The sequence below is a fragment of the Mytilus californianus genome, unplaced genomic scaffold (assembly GCF_021869535.1).
Source record: "Mytilus californianus isolate M0D057914Y unplaced genomic scaffold, xbMytCali1.0.p SCAF_14, whole genome shotgun sequence".
Lineage (NCBI taxonomy): Eukaryota > Metazoa > Mollusca > Bivalvia > Mytilida > Mytilidae > Mytilus > Mytilus californianus.
The window spans coordinates 41,357,612-41,378,204 of NW_026262626.1; the positions used below are offsets into that span (position 1 = coordinate 41,357,612).

At 32.4% G+C, this 20,593-nt stretch overlaps 1 protein-coding gene across 1 annotated transcript; it reads left to right on the forward strand.

Annotated features, from left to right (window-relative positions):
• Positions 1-6,501: 6,501 nt before the first annotated feature.
• Positions 6,502-11,180, forward strand: LOC127724967 (uncharacterized). The gene is made up of 3 exons (XM_052231968.1): positions 6,502-6,865; positions 8,503-8,717; positions 10,930-11,180. The coding sequence occupies exons 1-3, from the start codon at positions 6,502-6,504 to the stop codon at positions 10,978-10,980; spliced, it is 630 nt and encodes a 209-aa protein (XP_052087928.1). The 3' UTR covers positions 10,981-11,180.
• The last annotated feature ends 9,413 nt before the right edge of the window (positions 11,181-20,593 follow it).

A 20,593-nucleotide genomic window follows, 5' to 3' on the forward strand; every position in this document is an offset into this window, starting at 1 on the left:
CTCTTTTACAACCACTTAGTCTTTAGTTTTCTATGTTGTGTTTTGTGTACTGTTGTTTGTCTGTAGGTCTTTTACGTTTTTAGCCATGGCGTTGTCAGTTTATTTTCGACTTATGAGTTTGAATGTCCCTCTGGTATATTTCGCCTCTCTTTTTGAAAACTACCATGGTGTAAATTAAAAACACCCATTCGGGGTAACGCCCTCAAGGTTTATCTAATACATATTATTATTGCAGACATGATGTTCAAACTAATGAAACAGCTTAAACCTGTGATATGTTTAATAACTACTTGTGACGTATATTCTAATGAGACAGCATTCCATCCACATAAAAAGCTAAGTTAGTGTTTGTACATGCATCGTTCCTATGGTATTTTAACTGGCATACAATATCGTTATCATTCCTTGAATCTACAATGTTTGGCAGTGTCGTAACAACATAACATTCAAAAGTACTGTCAAAATCAGCTTAAATGGGTTTGACTCAAAAGATCTGATCAAATCATAAAACTGAAAGCTAATTAAATATCAATCAGTACATCTCCGATGCATTAAGTTCAAAGACTTAACAAACAGTCTGAGGCAAATAAACATTGTCTTTTGTAATAACACAACTTTAGTATCAGGTTGCAGTATTGCATTATTAAGAGACCTGAAGTACTTGTAGCATGATATCTCAAAAAATCAATTGGTCATTAATAACAAGGAAATCTATATTCAAACGAGGTGATCATCCAGTTAATTTTCCGAAATATCTGTTAACTTTTTGTTTATTTAGTTGTTGGTGCCAAATGTCAATTTTGCCGCCTGTCTATGTTTCCGAAATATTTAATCTTTGAACTTGATGTCATGTTTATTTTTGACCGATGTAAGATGACATTAAGATGTCTTTATAAAAAAGAATTGTTTTTATATAATGTTGAAGTATTCGAAATACATTGATGTAAGGCTTAACTAGCAACAAACATATATGACTTAAGTCATAATGAGCACACATTTTAACTTTTTTGGTTTCAATTTTCTCCTAGTTTTGAATTTATTTTATCTTCCAACTTTATCTACAAGTGCCGCTGGTAGGCGTCCCGCTGACGAAACGCGCGCCTGGCGTACCAAATCATAAGCCTCGTATCTTTGATATATTTAATAATACTTTTGGTCATACAGCTCTTAAAAAGTAAAATAACAAAAACTCCGAGGAAAATTCTAAACGGAAAGTCACTAATCAGATGGCAAAATCAAGAGCTCAAACACATCAAACGAAAGGATTACAACTGTAATATTCCGGACTTGTTAGAGGCATTTCCTTACGTAAAAAATGGTGGATTAAACCTGGTTTTATAGCTAGCTACACCTCTCACTTGTATGACAGTCGCATAAAATTCCATTATATTGACAACAATGTATGAACAAAACAAACAGACATAATAGGTTAAAATGGCAGAAATAGGCAACAGCATGACGTATGACGTATTTATTCATCCCCAAAATTTATTTAATGTTATTTTTTTATTACTTCATTAAAGTTTACATCAAACCTTCATTCATTTGATGACGCGTCTCGGGTTTGTATGAACCAATACAGATGTTTTATTTACGTCCATGCTAATTGATTTGGGTCGTGACAAAGACTTCATGAATGAAAGCTCGGCCAATATCAATCAATGAAAAATTACAATAAAAATCATCAACAAGGTTTTAACTATAGAGCTACATTTTTGACACATTCTGAATAAATGTCGAAAGAAACTAAAACTATCCACACTTAAAATACATCAAAACTCAGCCTGTATGTCAAAACTATTCATACGAGTGTTTATAACTAAAGAGAAAACCACTACTCGAATAGACAGTCAACACAATGCAAATGAGAAAAAAATTCTAAAAACAAGAACAGTATTCTAAACATAATACAGATAATAAAATATTGGCAACACAAACCTCACTTAAAATTGAAAATGACCCTAGGTGCTACAGAAGAATAAGTTATATCTCTACCAGTTCAACAAGAGCTTTGCACGTATTAATTGATGGTTAAAACGTGATATATATGATTAAAAAAAAAAACAAATAACCAATAGTTATTATGAGTTCTTTCTAATTTTCTTCTTTCTTTTTTGTCTAGATAAGACAATTCGAGAAATCCTACCTCTATTTTCTGTAACTGATTATAGATGCTTTCTACTTTTATACAAGACTACTACGACATTATACCTCTTAGCTTAAACTTTTTGGCATCTTTAATGAGTAATGATGTATACGTAAAATGAGTGTTTCTATCATTTGTATTTCAAATTCTATACATTTAATTATCTTTTTAGGCAACTGCAACGAAATGAACTTGCATTTCTCCAAGTTGACATTTTTAAAGGATTATTCAGCCTCCAATATCTGTAAGCATATTCAAATTTACTCGGCTAACCACGTTATGCTAAATTACAACTTCATTATTTGTACGGTCTCCTTCAAGGGTTGGTTGGTCGATAAGGGAATATACATTCCAACTCTTTCGCGGTCACAAGAGTTGTCTGCCATAAAGGTTCACAGATTATGTCTTGTTGTGGCACTTTGATTGTCGATATTGATTTATATACTCAATCAGGACATACTTATTTATTGATTGATTGTTGGTGTTTAAACGCCACTTTTAAGCGCCACTTTTGCGGCCAAATCTTATTGCTGGAGGAAGCCGGATAGTCCGCAGAAAACCACCAACCTTCGATAGGAAAACTGACAATCCTAGTCAAATAAGGATTGGAGTCGAGTGTACCCGCACAAGCGGTGTTCAAACTCACAATCTCAGTGCTGACTGGCTAGTTATTACAGTAGTTGAACTACTTAGACCACTTGGACACCGAGGCGCCTTAGGGAATACTTTCCATGTAGACGCACTCAGTAACATTCCGTTAAAATCCATGCAATTCCACATGAACTCTCTTGGTTAATATGTTTCAAATGGTTTTGCGAGTTGGGAATTGATGCCGTGAAAATTGGTGACGTTATCCAATCAAAATTAACGTTACAAACGATGTTGCATTAGAAAGTGTAATTGAATTTATATGTCTACTGACGAAGTTTTATTAATATCATACAGGATAAGTATGAATGACTAAATGGAATGAATCCAAACATATATCGAATGACGAAAGTAAATTAACAATAGATACCAATGGTTCATATAGCTGGTTATCAAACCAACAACTAACCGCAAACGAGACCACAGAGACTGTTTACTGGTCTCATGAATAAAACATATGTGGGTATAGAAATATGACATATTGGGATAATAATTACTGTCCTAAATATAATAATAATTGGATCAATATTTTCCCTGTCATATTGTTCTTTAAAAGAATTGTTGATGAATAATTTAATGTAGAATTCCCGTTAGAAAATAAGCTTTTTGTATACTAAGATTCATACAATTATGTTCTCTCAAAGTGTGATTAGTTACAACTACATTACTGTTTGATTCTTGCAGATTCTTACATCAAAATAAGTTGTCCAATTTTCCTGTTGGGATTTTTGATAGTCTTTACAATCTTCTTTATCTGTAAGTAAAGTTAATCTTAATCTTCGTTAGCAACATGTCCAGTGTACTTAAAGTGCTGGTGAAAATGATATTTATTTTAAACTCATTTTGGCAAAACTGCTGAATAGTTTACAAAACTTGTTAGAAATTCAAATGTGACGTCACTTTGTGCGTTGATCTCTTTGACTAACTCGGCTGTGAATTTTTATGTGCTGGTTTATGTTGTTTTATGTATGCGTTTTTATTCTGTAGTTAGTCACCACTTCGGTGTTATCATGTATATCTATTATATAGTCAATTTTATAAATTTACTGTTTGCTAAAGTATGAATTATTCTAAATACTAAGGATTTTCTTATCCCAGACATATATACCTTAGTCGTATTTGGCACAACTTTTTGGAACCTTTTTGTGTGGACGAAACGCGCGTCTTGCGTATTAAATTTTAAACCTGGTACCTTTTGTTAGCTATTATTCGTATGATTCTCTGTCCTATATGTTCTCACATTTATTTGTAATATAGTCCTGTCATGTAATGTTGTCATTTTAATGTTATATTTAACATTGCTATAAAAGCGGGAGGTTTGGCTTGCCACAAAACCAGGTTCAACCCACAATTTTTTTTCTTAAATTGTCCTGTACCAAGTCAGGAAAATAGCCATTGTTATATTATAGTTTGTTTCTGTGTGTGTTACATTTTAATGTTGTGTTTCTGTTGTGTCGTAGTTCTCCTCTTATATTTGATGTATTTCCCTCAGTTTTAGTTTGTAACCCGGTTTTTGTTTTTTTCTCAATCGATTTATGAATTTCGAACAGCGGTATACTACTGTTGCCTTTATTTACAAATTCATGACCACTTCATTTTTATCTTCAAACCTTTGCCTACTGAATCATAGTCATGTCAACATAAACGTGATGACCATAGCATAAACAAATCTAGTGTAACATCGCTTCCTACTTCTAGTTCAAAACAAAAAGTGATTCCATTCTTCCTAATAGTTATAAGCAAAAAACTCATCATAGATACCAGGATTAAAATTTTGTACGCCAGACGCGCGTTTCGTCTTAAAAGACTCATCAATGACTCTCATATAGTCATTTACAAAATGAAATTTGCACTTTTACCTTAAAGTCATGTACAAACTGCCATTCCAAGTCTTCCTTGATGCCACAAACAAAACAAAAACATCAAAGATACCAGGCTTGTAGCTTCGTATGCCTTCAAAATGTTTTCGAATTATTCCTAAAATAATTGAAAACAACACGTTATTAATTTAATGCGTCCGAAGCACTTTTCTTGATTTAACTTCATCAGGAACACTCAAAGCCGAATATTTACAAGCCAAGAATGTATAAGAACCGAAACAGTTGAAGTACTATATGACTAAAATTACCTAGCAAATAGCCAAATCCATCGAAGGTTAACTTTGCCCGAGGGAGTATAATAAAAGACATATACAAACTGTAATTCCTTTCTACCGTATGGTTATATACAAAAAGATTTCCCTTTTTATTGACATTTATTTCCATGTTTACCTTATATCCATTACATAATGTATTTCCTTTTCTACCACATATTCATATACAAAATATATATACATTTCAGAACCGTTAACAGAATTAAAATCTGGATTTTCATATGATTTGATAATTTTGTTCTGTTTGGTTTTTATTTGGGAAATTCGTGTCTTTCATAAAACTTTTGTTCAATCAAATATTTTTGATTCAAACTTTTTATTTCTTAATGTATTTAGATTGGATGACTTACCCTTCCAGAGCACCTGAGATCACCCCCAGTTTTTGGTGGGATTCGTGTTGCTTAGTCTTTCGTTTTCTATGTTGTGTCATCTGTACTATTATTTGTCTGTTTGTCTTTTTATTTTTGGCCATGGCGTTGTCAGATTTTTTCGATCTATGAGTTTGACTGTCCCTCTGGTATCTTTCATCGCATCTTTGTATGTATTTCAGAAACATCACAAATAACCTACTTCAGTGCGACTGTACACAGTTAGACTTGTATCTCCTCATAAAAGCACTGACGAAAGAAAATATCCTCGTTAATGCTGATTGTACTGTAATTGGAAGAATAGACAAAATCCTTATATCAAATCTGACAGAGGATGTTTTTCAATCCTGTACTGGTATGTTATTTAGTATATAAATAAAAGAAAAAATATAAGTCGCTTACATTGATTCGTCTTATAAATCTATTTATGACATTTGATCATCGATAAACTACGTTTGCGCTTAATTTGAATATTATACAAAGAGGCAGAAGAGATCGCTAAGAAAATAAAAACTGATAAGTCAAAGAGACTTACAAAATCATGACAAATAGAGAAATACGACAAGAAGACAAACAACAGTCTACAAAACACTAAAACAAATCCAATTATTTGATAGCATGTACCCTCCAAAAAGACCGGCGCAAATGTCCGGTATTCCAGAATGATAAGAAGATCATGCTCCACATGTTGCACCAGTTGCTTTGCTCATGGTAATAACAAAGTCGGTGTTAAGTCTAATTCGGTGATTGATGTCACACAAGAGAAAAAAAGGACGGAATAATGTCTACGCGTCAAGCCTGATCTATGCATTTCCAAATTAGTTTTCTTATTTTATTGTTTTTAGAGAAGAGACAATATATTAGAATTATAATTTTGTACGTCAAACGCGAGGGTCATCTACTAAAAGCTTGAATCAAACATATTAAAAGGTCAATTAGATTACGAAGTTGAAGAGCATTGAGGATCCGATCCGATTTATAGTCGCCTTATTAATCTATTTGCTAAAATCTGATAAATAATTCGATTGCAAAAGTTTTTTGGTTAACTGTAAACAGAAATATATGAACTTGAAAAAAAGAAACAGGGCGTAAATCGAAAGGTCAAAATCTTCTGCTTTGCATAAATTTACACCAGTTTCACGTATATTTTTGTCAAACTTCAATATATTGTAATGCTTATTCCTAAAATGACAGATACATCTGTGGACGTTGCCTCAGGGTTAACGGATATTGTACCTGTGAGTGTCCACAACGATGAATCAACAACACAACTAACACAGACAATAATGGTATCAAAAATAGTTCCAAAAGAACACACAACACAGGAACCAACATCAACCGTCATTCATTCAACACAGGAACCAACATCCATTGCCATTAACACAAATTTAGATCCAGAATTTGCCGTTGTACAAACAGAACAGAAATCATTATCTGATGTACCAAGGATGACACTATCTACGAAAACTGACCATGGAGTTTTCCCTTTGGAGGAAACGACAATTAGGAATGTTCAACAACAACAAGTATTAAATAATGTCAAAACAAGCGGTGAGTGATGTTGATATGTAAAATTTAGATATCAACTACTTATATCATGAGTATTCCTTATAGATAATTGTTGTTTCAAAATGTAGTTAGGTGGACAAGACAAAGATACATGTTGTTTGAGCTTTTGAATTTGCCATTTGATAAGGGACTTTCCGTTTTGATATTTCCTTGGGATTCGGTATTTTTGTTATTTTACTTTTTACCATTGAATTAAAAAGAAATGTTTGCTGAATAATTGTCAATATGATATGTATGATTTACTTAATGAATGATTCACTAAGTTTAAGGAAATGTAGACATTTTGTGTGTTTAATTTTCAAGTTATGTCCGCTTACAAAACGACTGCAATGGCATATGTTCAATTTCCCTATAGTGTAAAACAAGATATGATTATTTTCTGTTTGACAAAAGTAATCGAAAAACACAGTTTGCTAGTTTGCTAGTTTGCTACAAGTATGTATCATATATTCTTACTAGAAATGATTTTGCTCAAAATTCAACAGAACTCGTATGGGTCGGGTGTTGGTGGCATATGTAGTATGTTTTACGGCCCAAATAGTTATTCTTTTTACTGCCTAAATAGTTATTCTTTTCCTGTATCATCAACGATACAAAATTTGTAGTTTATATTCCAGTTGATACGATATTCCAAGGCTTGTATTTCCTATCATGATTTCCTTGATTTAGGGTTGGTGCTCACAAGGAAGCTATTAATACAAGAGTTCCAAGTTGTGAAGTTGAAACCTTCCCGTCGTAAATTTTACGAGTTGGTTGACCGTTATGGAATATCCGTTTCACAGATAATATTGGATATGTTCCAAATGTCGAAACTACTATATTTTTGTCAAACTTCAGTATATATACTTCAGTAATAAAAGTCCCTTTTAACCCGAATGTGACATACTGAATTTACCAAGAAGTATTACCGGGTTTATACTAACATGAACAACACGACGGGAGGCACATGTGGATCAAGATCTGCTTACCCTTCCTGAGCACCTGAGATCACCGCCAGTTTTTGGTGGGGTTCGTTTTGCTCAGTCTTTAGTTTTCTATGTTGTGTTTTGTGTACTATTGTGTGTCTGTTGGTATTTTTATTTTAGCAATGGCGTTGTCAGTATACTTTCGATTTTTGGATCAAACTGTCATAATATTCGGTTTATAGGCCTAAGAAGTCGACGAGCACGTCTGGCGTATCAAAAGCTAGTTTATGGATCGCCAAACGCGAATTACGCATAAGAATCACCATTGGGCAGTTTGAAGAGTATTAAAGACATGCAAAAACAAAGTTTTGAATGTGCCAAATCTGATTTATATATACATTTAGGTAGAAACACCATAGTTTTTCGAATAATGTTATGAACAAAGATTTTACAGAGAATAACCGGAGTAGCGTCTATAAAATGTATTTAACATTATTTTTTGCTCTTTGAATTATTTCAATTATCAAGTTTCTTTTGTGATAAATACGAAATAAAATATATGTCTGATACAGCTATCAAACGACTCAATACCAAGACATCTCAAGGTCATAATTTTGTCTTAAAAAAGTGTTTATATAACATATCAAAATCTTAATATTCCAAAACTATGCACGTGAAATTATGAATTAAATTTAAATTCAAACTTCATAACAGGTATTCCATTAACACCCATAACGGCGGGGACTGTAGTAGGTGTTTCAGCTGTTGGTGTTATTGCATATTTCGGTGTTGCAAAATTGGTTTCAAAATTGAGATGGTCATCTGCCGTAAAACCAAAAGATCAACGAGACAATAACATGACAAGACCACGAATAAATAAAACCGACGACTACGGATTGACATTTAGACCATCAGAAGACGACGACGAGGTGAGCATTGTACACTGATAAGAAAGAGGTTTCTCGTCTTTATCAATATTTTAATTCACTTAAGAGACTATCACGGTTTTTGGTGGGGTTCGTGTTGCTCAGTCTCTGGTTTTCTATGTTGTGTTTTTTTTACTATTGTCTTCTAATCGTTTTTCATTTTTTTCCAAGACATAGTCAGATTTTTTTTAGACTAACGAGTTTGAATGTCCCTTCGCTTTATTTCGTCTTTTTACTAAAGTTTAACATTAATAAGACGACATTTATGACTTGTGGAACATACTTGCAGTGAAGTTGAATAATGAAAACAAGACTGTAAGATGTGGTATGATTGCAAATGAGAAAACTCCCCACCAGAGACCAAATAGCGGGAAAGTTAATAACTATAGGTCACCTTACGACATTCAACAATAAGAACAACCAATACCGCATAGTAAGCTATAAAAGGCACCGAAATAACAAATGTAAAACAATTTAAACGAGAAAAACTAACGGCCTGATTTACGTACAAGACAAATAAACAAAAAACAAAAAAGATACTAGTATACAGCTACAACAGACAATATTTGAATTACAGGCTCCTGACTTGGGACAGGCACAAACAGAATGTGGCGGGGTTAAACATGTTTGCTGGCGTCAAACCATTCCTCTTACCCATGACAGTGATGTAATAGAACAACATAAGAACAAACTATAAAAATCAATTGAATAGGATAGACAAAAGCACAAACAAACTTACAAACACACGAAGGACACAAAGTACAGATCTAAGAGTACTTATAGTTACCGAAAGCTGATCGCAACTAATAAAACCATAATGTATCTAGGACTAAAATACAAATCAGGACACATGCAACATCCAATGGATTTAAGTAAAAAGACGTCATAAACAGTCCGACAAAGAAAATGACGTTGAGTAATTCCAAACTATAGTTATCGACGTTGAGTAATTCCAAACTATAGTTATCGTCAAGTTATTAACGAACATATGTGTATAACAATGATATTCAAACCCATTAGTCGAAAAACACTGACATTGAAAGAAAGGAAAAATAAATCAGAAAACATTAAGATTGCCTAATATCTTGACTTTAGAAATTGACAATGCGGGTCGAATGAGAATTAAACTTTACCACAAGAGAAATGATTTCAATTTTTCAATTGGAAACATTTCTATGTAGCAATATTCCAGCATCTCCTACATTCCAAATACGTATCTCCCAGTTAATGAGGCTATCCAGGCCGTTCGTTTCCTATTATGATTTACTTGAGGTTAACTTCTTACAAGGAAAATATTTCATCAAGGGTTCAATTCTCTATATTTTGGTTGACGCCTATTGAATCTCGACATTACTGAAAGTGACTTATTCCCGGATTGTTACTTGCTTCATCAACCCGACGATGCTTCATCTGAAGGAGGAACTGATATCCCTTCCGGAGATCATGATTTCACCCAAGAATTTTGTGGGGTTCGTGTTAAGTATTTAGTTTTCTATGTGATGATAATCTGTTGTTGTATTTACTTTCGTCTTTTTGGTTTTAAGTCATGTTATTTTATGTCTAGCTGTGTTGATGACTCATTGGTGGCCTTAAGCTGTTTTATGTTATTTGGTCGGGATGTTGTCTCTTTGACACATTCCTTATTTGAATTCTCAATTTTATTGTCTGTTTTTATTGGAGTTTTGATTTTCTTTATGCCCCTAGGTATCTTCTATCTCTCTATTTTTAACCGATATGACATTTAATGGCTGCAATAAAATATGATATAAGACAATCTTGCACCTTAAAAATGCCTACCTATGCATACTTAGCATAGTTTATGCAACAGAAAATGAAACAAAGATCAGGCTTAATTCATTTTGATATCTATATTAATTATATAACCAGTAGATCAGACACTGCTGGCCCATCCGGAGAACTTAATTAATCCCTGGTTTATCATGTGGGAAAGTTTCTAAATCCTTTTTTATTTTCGGTTCTGTGTTTGGTAATTGTTGCTTGTTATTTGAACGTTTTATCTTTATGTACTCTGTAGGGCGAAAAAGGGGGGTTCTGTCCCATTTTGAATGGTATCTCAACACTGCGACTACTTGCATTTGGTTTAAATACCATATCATACTTACCATACTTTAATAGTCTTTTATTTACCATAATTCGCTATTATTTATTTATTTCGTTTTTACATTTAGACAAATATTCTATTTTATTACTTTAGAGACGACGCCGACGACAGTTAGAAGAGATGATTGATTTGAATCATGTTTAAGTAAAAGGCGTGCTCTTAAGGGCATAACAGAAAACTCAAAATATACTCAACAATTGGTGCCTTTAGGACAAAAACATAATATATACTGAAAACATGGTGTCTTTTGGACAGAAAACATAATATATATTCATCAAATATTGCTTGTATGACATATCAAATGGTGCCTTCCTTCGGAAACTAATATTCAATATAATTTTTCAAATGTGTCAACTTTAAGAAGTTAAAAATAAAATCACATACTAGTATTTAACATACCTTACAATGTAGCTGTTTCATAGTACTTTAAAAATATTCAATTAATTACGATGCACATTATGTATTATTGGTTATGCTCATATTGAAGGCCGTACAGTGACATGTATACGTTATCAGTGGGTCTCTAGTTGATAGTCTCATTGGCAATCATACCACATTTCTTTTTTTTTAATTTATTAAATGAAATCTCCTTGCTTCAAAAATAATATGGAATTATTAGAACCCATGTAATCATTGAGTTGTATTGTGTATATGTTCATTTTATTTTTTACATCAACAAAACAAACCAATCTTAATTGACTAGGATTGTCAAATTTCCTATCGAATGACGGTGGTTTTCTCCGGGCACTCCGGCTTCCTCCACAAAGAAAAACTGGCCGCCACGAAATAGCTCAAAAGTGGCGCCTAAAAGTGGCGTTAAGACACTAACAATCAATCAACAAAACACACAACAATAAATTTCTTTGTTATGTATTTGTATGAAAGCACCACGCATTTTAAGTAACTGGTGTTTTACTGTTCATTTCGCTTTCTTTTAAAGACAAATTTTTAGACAACCAAAGAAAGACCATGCATCATGTTGTTAATGCATTCGACGTACAAATATTAATTACTCTAAAAGGCCCATATGTGACCTTTACCATATCGAATTTTGAGTCTATATCCAACGAACCAAACTCTTAAGGTAGAGAGGAATTTTTCGCCATGCGCGTGTGACTTTTTCTTTTTTTCTTTTTTAAACTGAGGTAATGTTTTAGATTTCTTTCTCGTCCATGATATGCATGGAATGTCTGGCACTTGACGTTAAGTAAGCATGTTCAATCTGACTAAGCCCTTTTAAGCTGACTCCAGGTACTTTTTGCAAATTGTCTTCTTTTGCTTTTTATTTACAAATTCATTGTCTTCTTTTTGTTTATATATTCATACTTAAGAAGAAACGTGTTTTAAGTCTTAAGATAGTTTATCCTCTATCTTTTTAATTAAAAAAATATATAAGGGTTAACTTAGTAATTCATTTCAATTTATTAAGCTTTGTGCGCTTGATGGTTAGGCGTCACAATGTATTTAGTGTGTACGGAAAATCCTGGTAGTTGAGATATGAGCATAGATTAATGCAAAACCTTCAAGATTAACCGTACATGCTTGTTATATTAGTCAGTTTAGTTTTATTTAGATAAATTGACTTGATTCGTTGATTCTGATATTCTCCTTTAAAAAGCCAAAAATTGTTATGTCAGATAACCCTTTTATAGTCCCACTGTAGTTATTAATTGGAATCTTGAACCTGAATTCAAATTCACCTATTCTACCTAGATTATTTTCGGTCATACAGCTTCTACCGTTTCAGTGTTATCTAAACTCAATGATTTACTTTTACAAATTGCGACTTAGATGGAGAGTTGTCTCATTGACACTCATACCACATCTTCTTATATCTATCAAAAATATTGACTGCATGTTAATTTGCATACTGGGTAAGGGATGCAACGCGGGAGACGCTTACCATGTCGATACGTTTCTTGTTCCTTTTTAGAGTCCATGCTATTCCATCAATTTTTCACTGTTACTTTGCTGTTTCCTTTCCTAATTGATTTACGATAGATGAACATCGGTAAACTATTGTCGTTTTGATTTACATATCCCTGGTTTTTAAAGGTTTAGGATTGAGCGTTTCTGTTGAAGATGAATAAAAAAGACGCTTCGGACGCACGATATCTATCAAGTAGAATTGAGAATAGAAAGCGGAAATGGGTCAAAAGGACAACAACACCACATAAAAAGCAGAAAACTGCCAAAGGCCACCAATAGATCTTCAAGGCAGCGAGAAAATCCTGAAACCGAAGGCGAGTTCAGCGTACCCCTTATTAATAATGTATATAAATTCAGAAAAAAAGACGCCACACTAAACTCCGAAACATATAAATGACACCCAAAAAAACACTTAAGACTAACAAAAACTAGCTGTTCCTAGCAAGGGAAAGATGCATAAATGCGGCGGGTTAAAACATTTTGTTTGATTTCAACATCCCCCCCCCCCCCTTTCCCCTTTTTTTTACCTCAAGCCAAGCCGGAGAAAACAAAGAGACATCAAAAAGTAAAATAACAAAAATAACGAACTTCAAGGAAAATTCAAATGGCAAAATGAAACCATCAAAACATCAAACGAATGGAAAACAACCGTCATATTCCTGACTTGGTACAGGCATTTACTTGTAAATAAAAAGGTGGATTAAACCACGTTTTATTGCTACCTTTATCTCTAATTTGTATTACAGTCGCATAAAACTCCTTTATATTTACAACAATGTGTGAACAAAACAAATAGACATAATAGGTAAAAATGTCAAAAATGGTGGTACAGCAGTCAACATTGTGTTATAATCTAAATCGCTATAAAAACAAACAAATATGTCAACAAAGAAAAACAAAATGGTACAAAGACAAAGAACATAGGCAAATATGAAAGACAAGAATACAAGAAATTACCATACCACAAGAACACAATGACGGAATGTGTAAGTACCGCGCCACGCCAAAATGATATTACCAAAAAGGATTAAACAGTAAAGGTAAAAAGCAATACTCACAGTAAAACTAAGTTTAAAAGAAGTCCGAGTCCGATGTTAGAATAGGTTATAGACGAAACAAGTAAAATGACAATAATTATTATAAATTATAAATAAACACAGGTCTACTAGCAGTAACTGACATGCCAGCTTCAGACCTCAATTGAATTGATCGAAAAATTATGTCTTCATCATATGAAAATCAAACACAATCCCTCCCGTTAGGGGTTTAGTATCATGCCATCATAAATTATACAAAAAGAACATAGCCCGTATCATGCCAACAATAATTTAGAATAAATGTGTTTATTTCCGATGCAAAGACCAGTGAAGTGTTTATTTCATTATTCTATCTAACTACACATTTTCGAAAACCAACTTTTGTTTAAAGGGAGTGGTGGATTATAACCTCTTAAAGAGGGAATACGTTATTCTAAAATAAAATTATGCTTTAGTTAAAAGTAGGAAACCCTCTCTTTCCGGTAATAAATGATTCCATGATCGAGCAAAAAAAATCATTATGTAAACCTGTAAAAGAGAGGCGACGATACCAAAGGGACATTCAAAGTCATAAGTAACGGTTTAAACAGAGCTTCCAATTTATGAACTGTGTTATCTCTCTTTGTGCATTAAGATGGACTTATTTACACGCTGCAGACAGTACTCTGTTACCAACTTCCGTCTAATATCTAGTACCCAGTGACATGCTTTATTATCAAACATCTAAGTAAATATATGGTATGGTTTCCACTTTGTTATTCGTCCAATATCTTGCATTCCATATTCAACATCGATAAATGTTTAAAAACAGGTAAACTTCGACAAGTTTATAATATATTAACTCTTTAATTAAAATTGTTATATGTTAACTGATGTTTCTTCTTATTTAGAAAATATATATAATTTTTGAAGTGATGTTTTGTCTTACTTTGAACAATTATAAACCTCTAACAACTATACTTAGAACAGTCGCAGAACGGAACATGTATTAGGATGTTGCCTTATAAAATGGCTTCTTACTGATTGCAGTCACATGAAACAATACACAATATTTTGTTCGCTAGTCATGTTTCTTGCATTTTGTCATATATTTGGAATCTTTCTGGTTTTAATCATGTAGTATCATCAAACATTTTGCCCTCTAACCCATATTTTGCTTTTCATAATTTTATTACATATAGTTTAAAAAGCTATTTTCTACAATCTGAAAACACCCTTAATATTTTTTCATAGCCGTGAAAGAAAAAAATGTGTCAATGTTTAATGTATGGAAATTTCCCGCCAAATTTTCAAAGGCCTAAATAAAAAAAAAAACAAGGATACACACCTTTCATTTTTTTCTGCATCTTTAGATCCATTATTCATATACTTTCAATTTATCAGTCTTAGAAGCAGAGCAGTGAACACCCCTGAATACACATATTCTATTCAATATTTTGCAAAATAAAGGCAATCATTTTTGGTAATAACAAGGAAGAGAACCTATACAGATTTTTGTGACTGAATTTTATTTAACAAATGTAGTTTTGCACTTTTACATGAAATATGTGTTTTTAAAGATGCCTAGCCGACATAAGACTAACTTGTATCATAAAGACATGTTCTTCTATATTATAAAGACATTTAATTTCTAATTCAAATTTCACACACATTACAATTTGTTGCTGTACCTTTAAGTGAATGTTACTATATACATAATAGTGCACTTTAAATGATATATGTGTTTAAAATGAAAATTGTCTTCTGTATCGTTAGAAAGTCATTAAAATTTTTAAAAATCATAAAATATTACGATAAAATAAAATTAACAAAGATATATGTAGTTTTACGAATGGGATATTCACTGAGTCTATACTAAGACTAGTGCAAGGCCACCAGCTCATGTTCACAAAACTGCACATTAATTGTGAGAAAATATGTACATTTCTATGGGCCTTAATAGACAAATATTCCCCGAGAGACAACAAAACATGCACTGATATTACTAATTTTTCACCTGTATAAATATTCAATAATGCATAGTCAGATACTATCCCGAAACCAGGATTTTCAATAAAAGATTTTCCTCATCAAGGAGAACAGTGTGGACACTGAATAATGTCAAAAAGACCTAACAGTCCACAACGCATGGCGAGGAAATGTATGATGAAGCAATCGTTAGCGCACAAAATCTCAAGTACTCCGAAATGGTCAGCATTTACTGTTCCACCGCCTTTCTTCTGTTTATAAAAAAATATTCAAAAAATACAATGCTTATAAATAAAGGCAACAGTAGTATACCGCTGTTCAAAAGTCATAAATCGATTGAGAGAAAACAAATCCGGGTTACAAACAAAAACCGAGGGAAACACATCAACTATAAGAGGAAAACAACGAAACAACAGAACACTGAAGTGCAACAAAAAACAAACGACAATGCAACTTACATGGAAACGAACTGTTAGATAACAACTGCCATATTCCTGACTTGGTACAGGACATTTTAAGATAAAAAGCGTCGCTACTGAGATCTCATTTAATCCTACATGGAAACATTTTTAAACGATTCATGATTAACGGAATTTTATGGTAAAAATGTTAATGAAATAGAGTACAAACGTATTGAAGACACTTAATATATAGTCGTCCTATTGAAAACTGTTAGAAAGTCTTATCAAACATAGAGGATGACCAGTGAAAACCAAACATTCCTATATATGGACCGAATACTGACAAACAAGTTCCGGCAGTGGCTTAGCGATATTCAAAACTCATAAATCCATTTGGAACTTACAAATCAAAGTATAAACAAAAAACTGAGGGTAACCGCATGAATTAATATCAGAAAAATGGTTTCACTGAAAGAGGGAAAATCGTTGGGAGTTGTCAATGGAAAAATTGGAATCATCATGTTTGTCATAGATTTTAGTTTGAATTCTTTCGTCTGTATCATTATTAAGAAAATTAGAAGATGCCCGCGAAATCGTGGTACAATTGGGCACGTGTTGAAACAAAGAGTGTGGACACAGTAAGGATTTGGACATGGTCAATGCATTTAATTCTATTTCTGTAAAAAGATAAGAATGAGGAACATAATGCAAAAAAACCCATTCATCTCAGTTGGAAAATAAAAATATCAAATATCCTAAAAAACAAAGTGTGGCAAAGTGTGATTTTCAGTAGTTTTTTACCCTTTTAACTCAATAACCCTATGAGCTACATAAAATCGGTTGACATTACCGAAAGGGATCAAAATTTGGATTTCGCGAGCAATACGTCGACTAAGCATGTGCGAAAGCTTATGAGACACGGTTCAATAACGGTCCCCGAATTTGGATATTTTCTCAAAAATTGGCGTTTTCTGTGGAAAAAAGATTGTTTAAAAGACAAATTTAGGAAGGACAAAACACAACAATTATACGTCATATCACAAATATTTCCGACTTTGTATGGTTTCAGAGGAGTTGCGGCTCAATGAAATCTCTTCCTTTAGAAGTATAGAAGGCCTTAGTTTGGAAATCTTATGATTAGAAATTCGAAATCAAAGAGACTTTGAATTTATAGAAAATGATATATTATGTCAACACAGGACTGCTTAATCACACCGTACACTTTACTTGTATTCACTCAAAACCTGATGGATACGATCACGTACAGCTGTATACGTGAAGTGCGGGTATTGAAGTCAATAAGTTCGTCTAATTTTTCTCTTAATCTTACTTTCGTCGATTCACCGGTGTTCTGTTTTACATTTTTAGTCCAAAAGTGTAGGTGAAGTTATTGAGTGGAATGCTTTTGTTGCTTTTTTATATAAAAACTAAAGGCAAACATCATGTTTTTAATCAACCAGTGTAAAATTATGATAACAAGTATTCGATATATAAGCATTTTAATTTGCATGAACACAATTATTTTCATTCCCTTTCAATGTTGGTTTAATGTTGAATGTATTCTTAGACTTAAGATACAGAATCTGCCGTCCTATTGATGGACAGTCTAAGATATCTCGTAGTAAATGATAATCTTAAAATAACATTTTGAGCATAACTGCTTCAATTTTATTACTGAAAATTGTGCATATTATCTATCGAATACTTGACTTCAGTATAATCATATCAACACCTCATTTAGGATTGCAGAAGTGAAAAGAATAGACAATTTGTATTCGATACCATCAACGGTTGAAAATTCGAAATATGAATTGGATCATAAGTTATGTTTGTTTATTTCGATAACATGCTTGTGCTATATGACATCAGCGAAGCAAGATTGTTTCCGTCATGTCTTAATAAAAATAATTAGGGTCGGCTGTACGGGTTGTTACTACTATACTGTTGGTACACTCTGATACAAAACGACCCCAGCAGTGACATCAACTAATCATACTTGTAAAAATTCATCAAAGCTAAATCACTAGACTAATATATTAGTACGACAGACACCCTTGTCGTCTACACAAGTCTAATCAAGGGCAATCAAAAACCGGTAAAAGCCAAATCAAATAGGAAGTTGTGCCAAATCTGGCTAAGGTCATCTTTGTCAGTGGCAAAAACACCTTAGTATTTTGAATTGTTCAAAATCAGTAAGGCTCAAGTGGACCGTAACCTCGACAAACAATTCTGACACCTTTGGTACAAATTAAGAAAACCAATTTATAATTAAACTACCACCATACAAAGACATTTTGAATAACAATGACAAATACGTCAAAGCTTCGAGACCCACTTAGATTATTGAACGGCAAAAAATAATTATTTATTATTAACATTGAGTGAAACTCATGTAAAGTTCAACAATGTTCAATTCATTTCAAGTAAGAATTATTTCTATATCTCTTTTTATTAAAAAAAAATTTCTATCTAGATATGATAAAAATAGTTAAAATATTTTCTTACTCGATTAGACAAATGAGTAATATGTATTTTTTATTTATATTTCGTTGAAGAAGCATTTCGATATTTCCTTTTTTCTTTTGTGTTTATCATATCTGTTTAAGATTATTGTATATTATTACAAAAACGCGTCAAAATCGTCTTTAACGCATAAGCATCTTCTGTGTATAAAATCGAAACTACGGTATGACTTTATTGAACAATAACATTACATGATTCTAATGGGACTCGTTCGAATTCTGACAACATATTTTGCAACCTTGATGTTGTATCCCAAACAATATTTGGAATTCGAAACATTTAACAACAGATTTAAACACTAAAACAACCTAAACTAATAAAGAAGAGGCAATGGCTTCTCTGTTTCCACGTACACACTATATTGCTGTTAACTGTCCCCTTTGTGAAGCAGTAACTGCTTATACTTCCAAACCAGATGAATCCCCACCGTTTTTTGGTGGGGCCAGTGTTTTTTTTTTAAGTCTTATGACATTCTTTACATTTATGATTTAAAGTTTTGCATGGCATTGTCAGTTTTTTTTTTCTATTTTTTTTTTAAAATGTCCTCTTGGTTTCTTTCACCCTATCTTGATAATACAAAGAAAACACGACAGTACCATACAAAACGCATAATTTACTGTACGGTTTATTGTTATGGTGTTTAAAGAAATAAAATTATTCATGCATCAGATGAGAGTTAACATCAATATACCATGTTCGTTGGTACATACTTTTTTGTAACCTTTTTTGTTCAGAAAAAGACTTGAAAGGACGATAAATGTCAAAAATTAACTGGACAGAAAGGAAAGAAACTGACGGCTTAAACCACTGAAAACTTCAATAATAAGAAAAAAATTAAGCAGGCAAAACGATATCTTTAATGACAAAAACACCATATTTAAAAGAGAAATCAAAGTGAAAACAAAAGCAAACATAATGAAAAGGAAGAGGTTTATTTATCAATGTAAAACAATATAAAATAACTCCTTACACCTAAGAAATCTTAAAGCAAAGGAACAGCCTTTATTGAGCCAAACCTACATGATATGTAAATAATCATATTTTTTTTTTGTTGCTTGGTGTTGGTTGCATGTTTAAACAAACGAGAATTTCATTATTAATAAGCTTCGGATTTTCAAATATTTTGGCCTCGAGCATCACTGAAGAGTCATTCATTGTCGAAATGCGCATCTGGTGCAGAAAAATTTGTACCACTAATGATATCACTAAATAATAAGGCAAAACACATTTGTTTTGTAGACATTACGAGAAATGTCAGATAATATTCTCCTGGTATTATTGATATGTTTTAATTTATGTCGATTTTTGTACCGAAGTTCTCGTTATTAATTAATGGTTTTTGAAATCCCTTTTCATCTGCTATTTCACAAGCTTAATATTTCCATTATTTGTCGGTCCATTTTTCATCTTTGGTTGTATATTCTCTTTATTTCATAGGAATCTTACATATAATTAAGATATAACATCGGTCCTTAAGATATAATTAAATTACATGAATCTTATTACAAATTATTCCTTCAATTAAGTTCTATTGTCGACAAAAAGATCAAAAGAACTTTTAAAAAATGTTATGAGATCATTGCAATAGAAAAAAGAACTATTAAATTATAAATGTGAATAATGACGTTTGAATATTATCAATAGTTTGATCAACAGTACAAATGTTTTTATTGAATGTTTAAAATACTCTCATTTCATACCAATCACAAGCATACAATTACTGTTTGTTAAAACGTTCACAAATATATGTCAAGGCGATCTATAAAAAGTATTTCATTAAAAGTTTGTAAATAAAATAAAATATATGTCATATGGACAGTGGGGACGTCATAAGTCTGGAGTAAACATGATTACAATTAAAATGAAAACATGAATGGTAAATAATAACCGAAATCTTCC

Bases quoted from the DNA above. Each gene is read 5' to 3' on its own strand.
- LOC127724967 (XM_052231968.1), top strand. From the start codon at position 6,502: ATGACAGATACATCTGTGGACGTTGCCTCAGGGTTAACGGATATTGTA. The intron at 6,866-8,502 runs GTGAGTGATGTT...ACTTCATAACAG, and splicing joins AAATAATGTCAAAACAAGCG to GTATTCCATTAACACCCATA. The intron at 8,718-10,929 runs GTGAGCATTGTA...TTATTACTTTAG, and splicing joins CATCAGAAGACGACGACGAG to AGACGACGCCGACGACAGTT.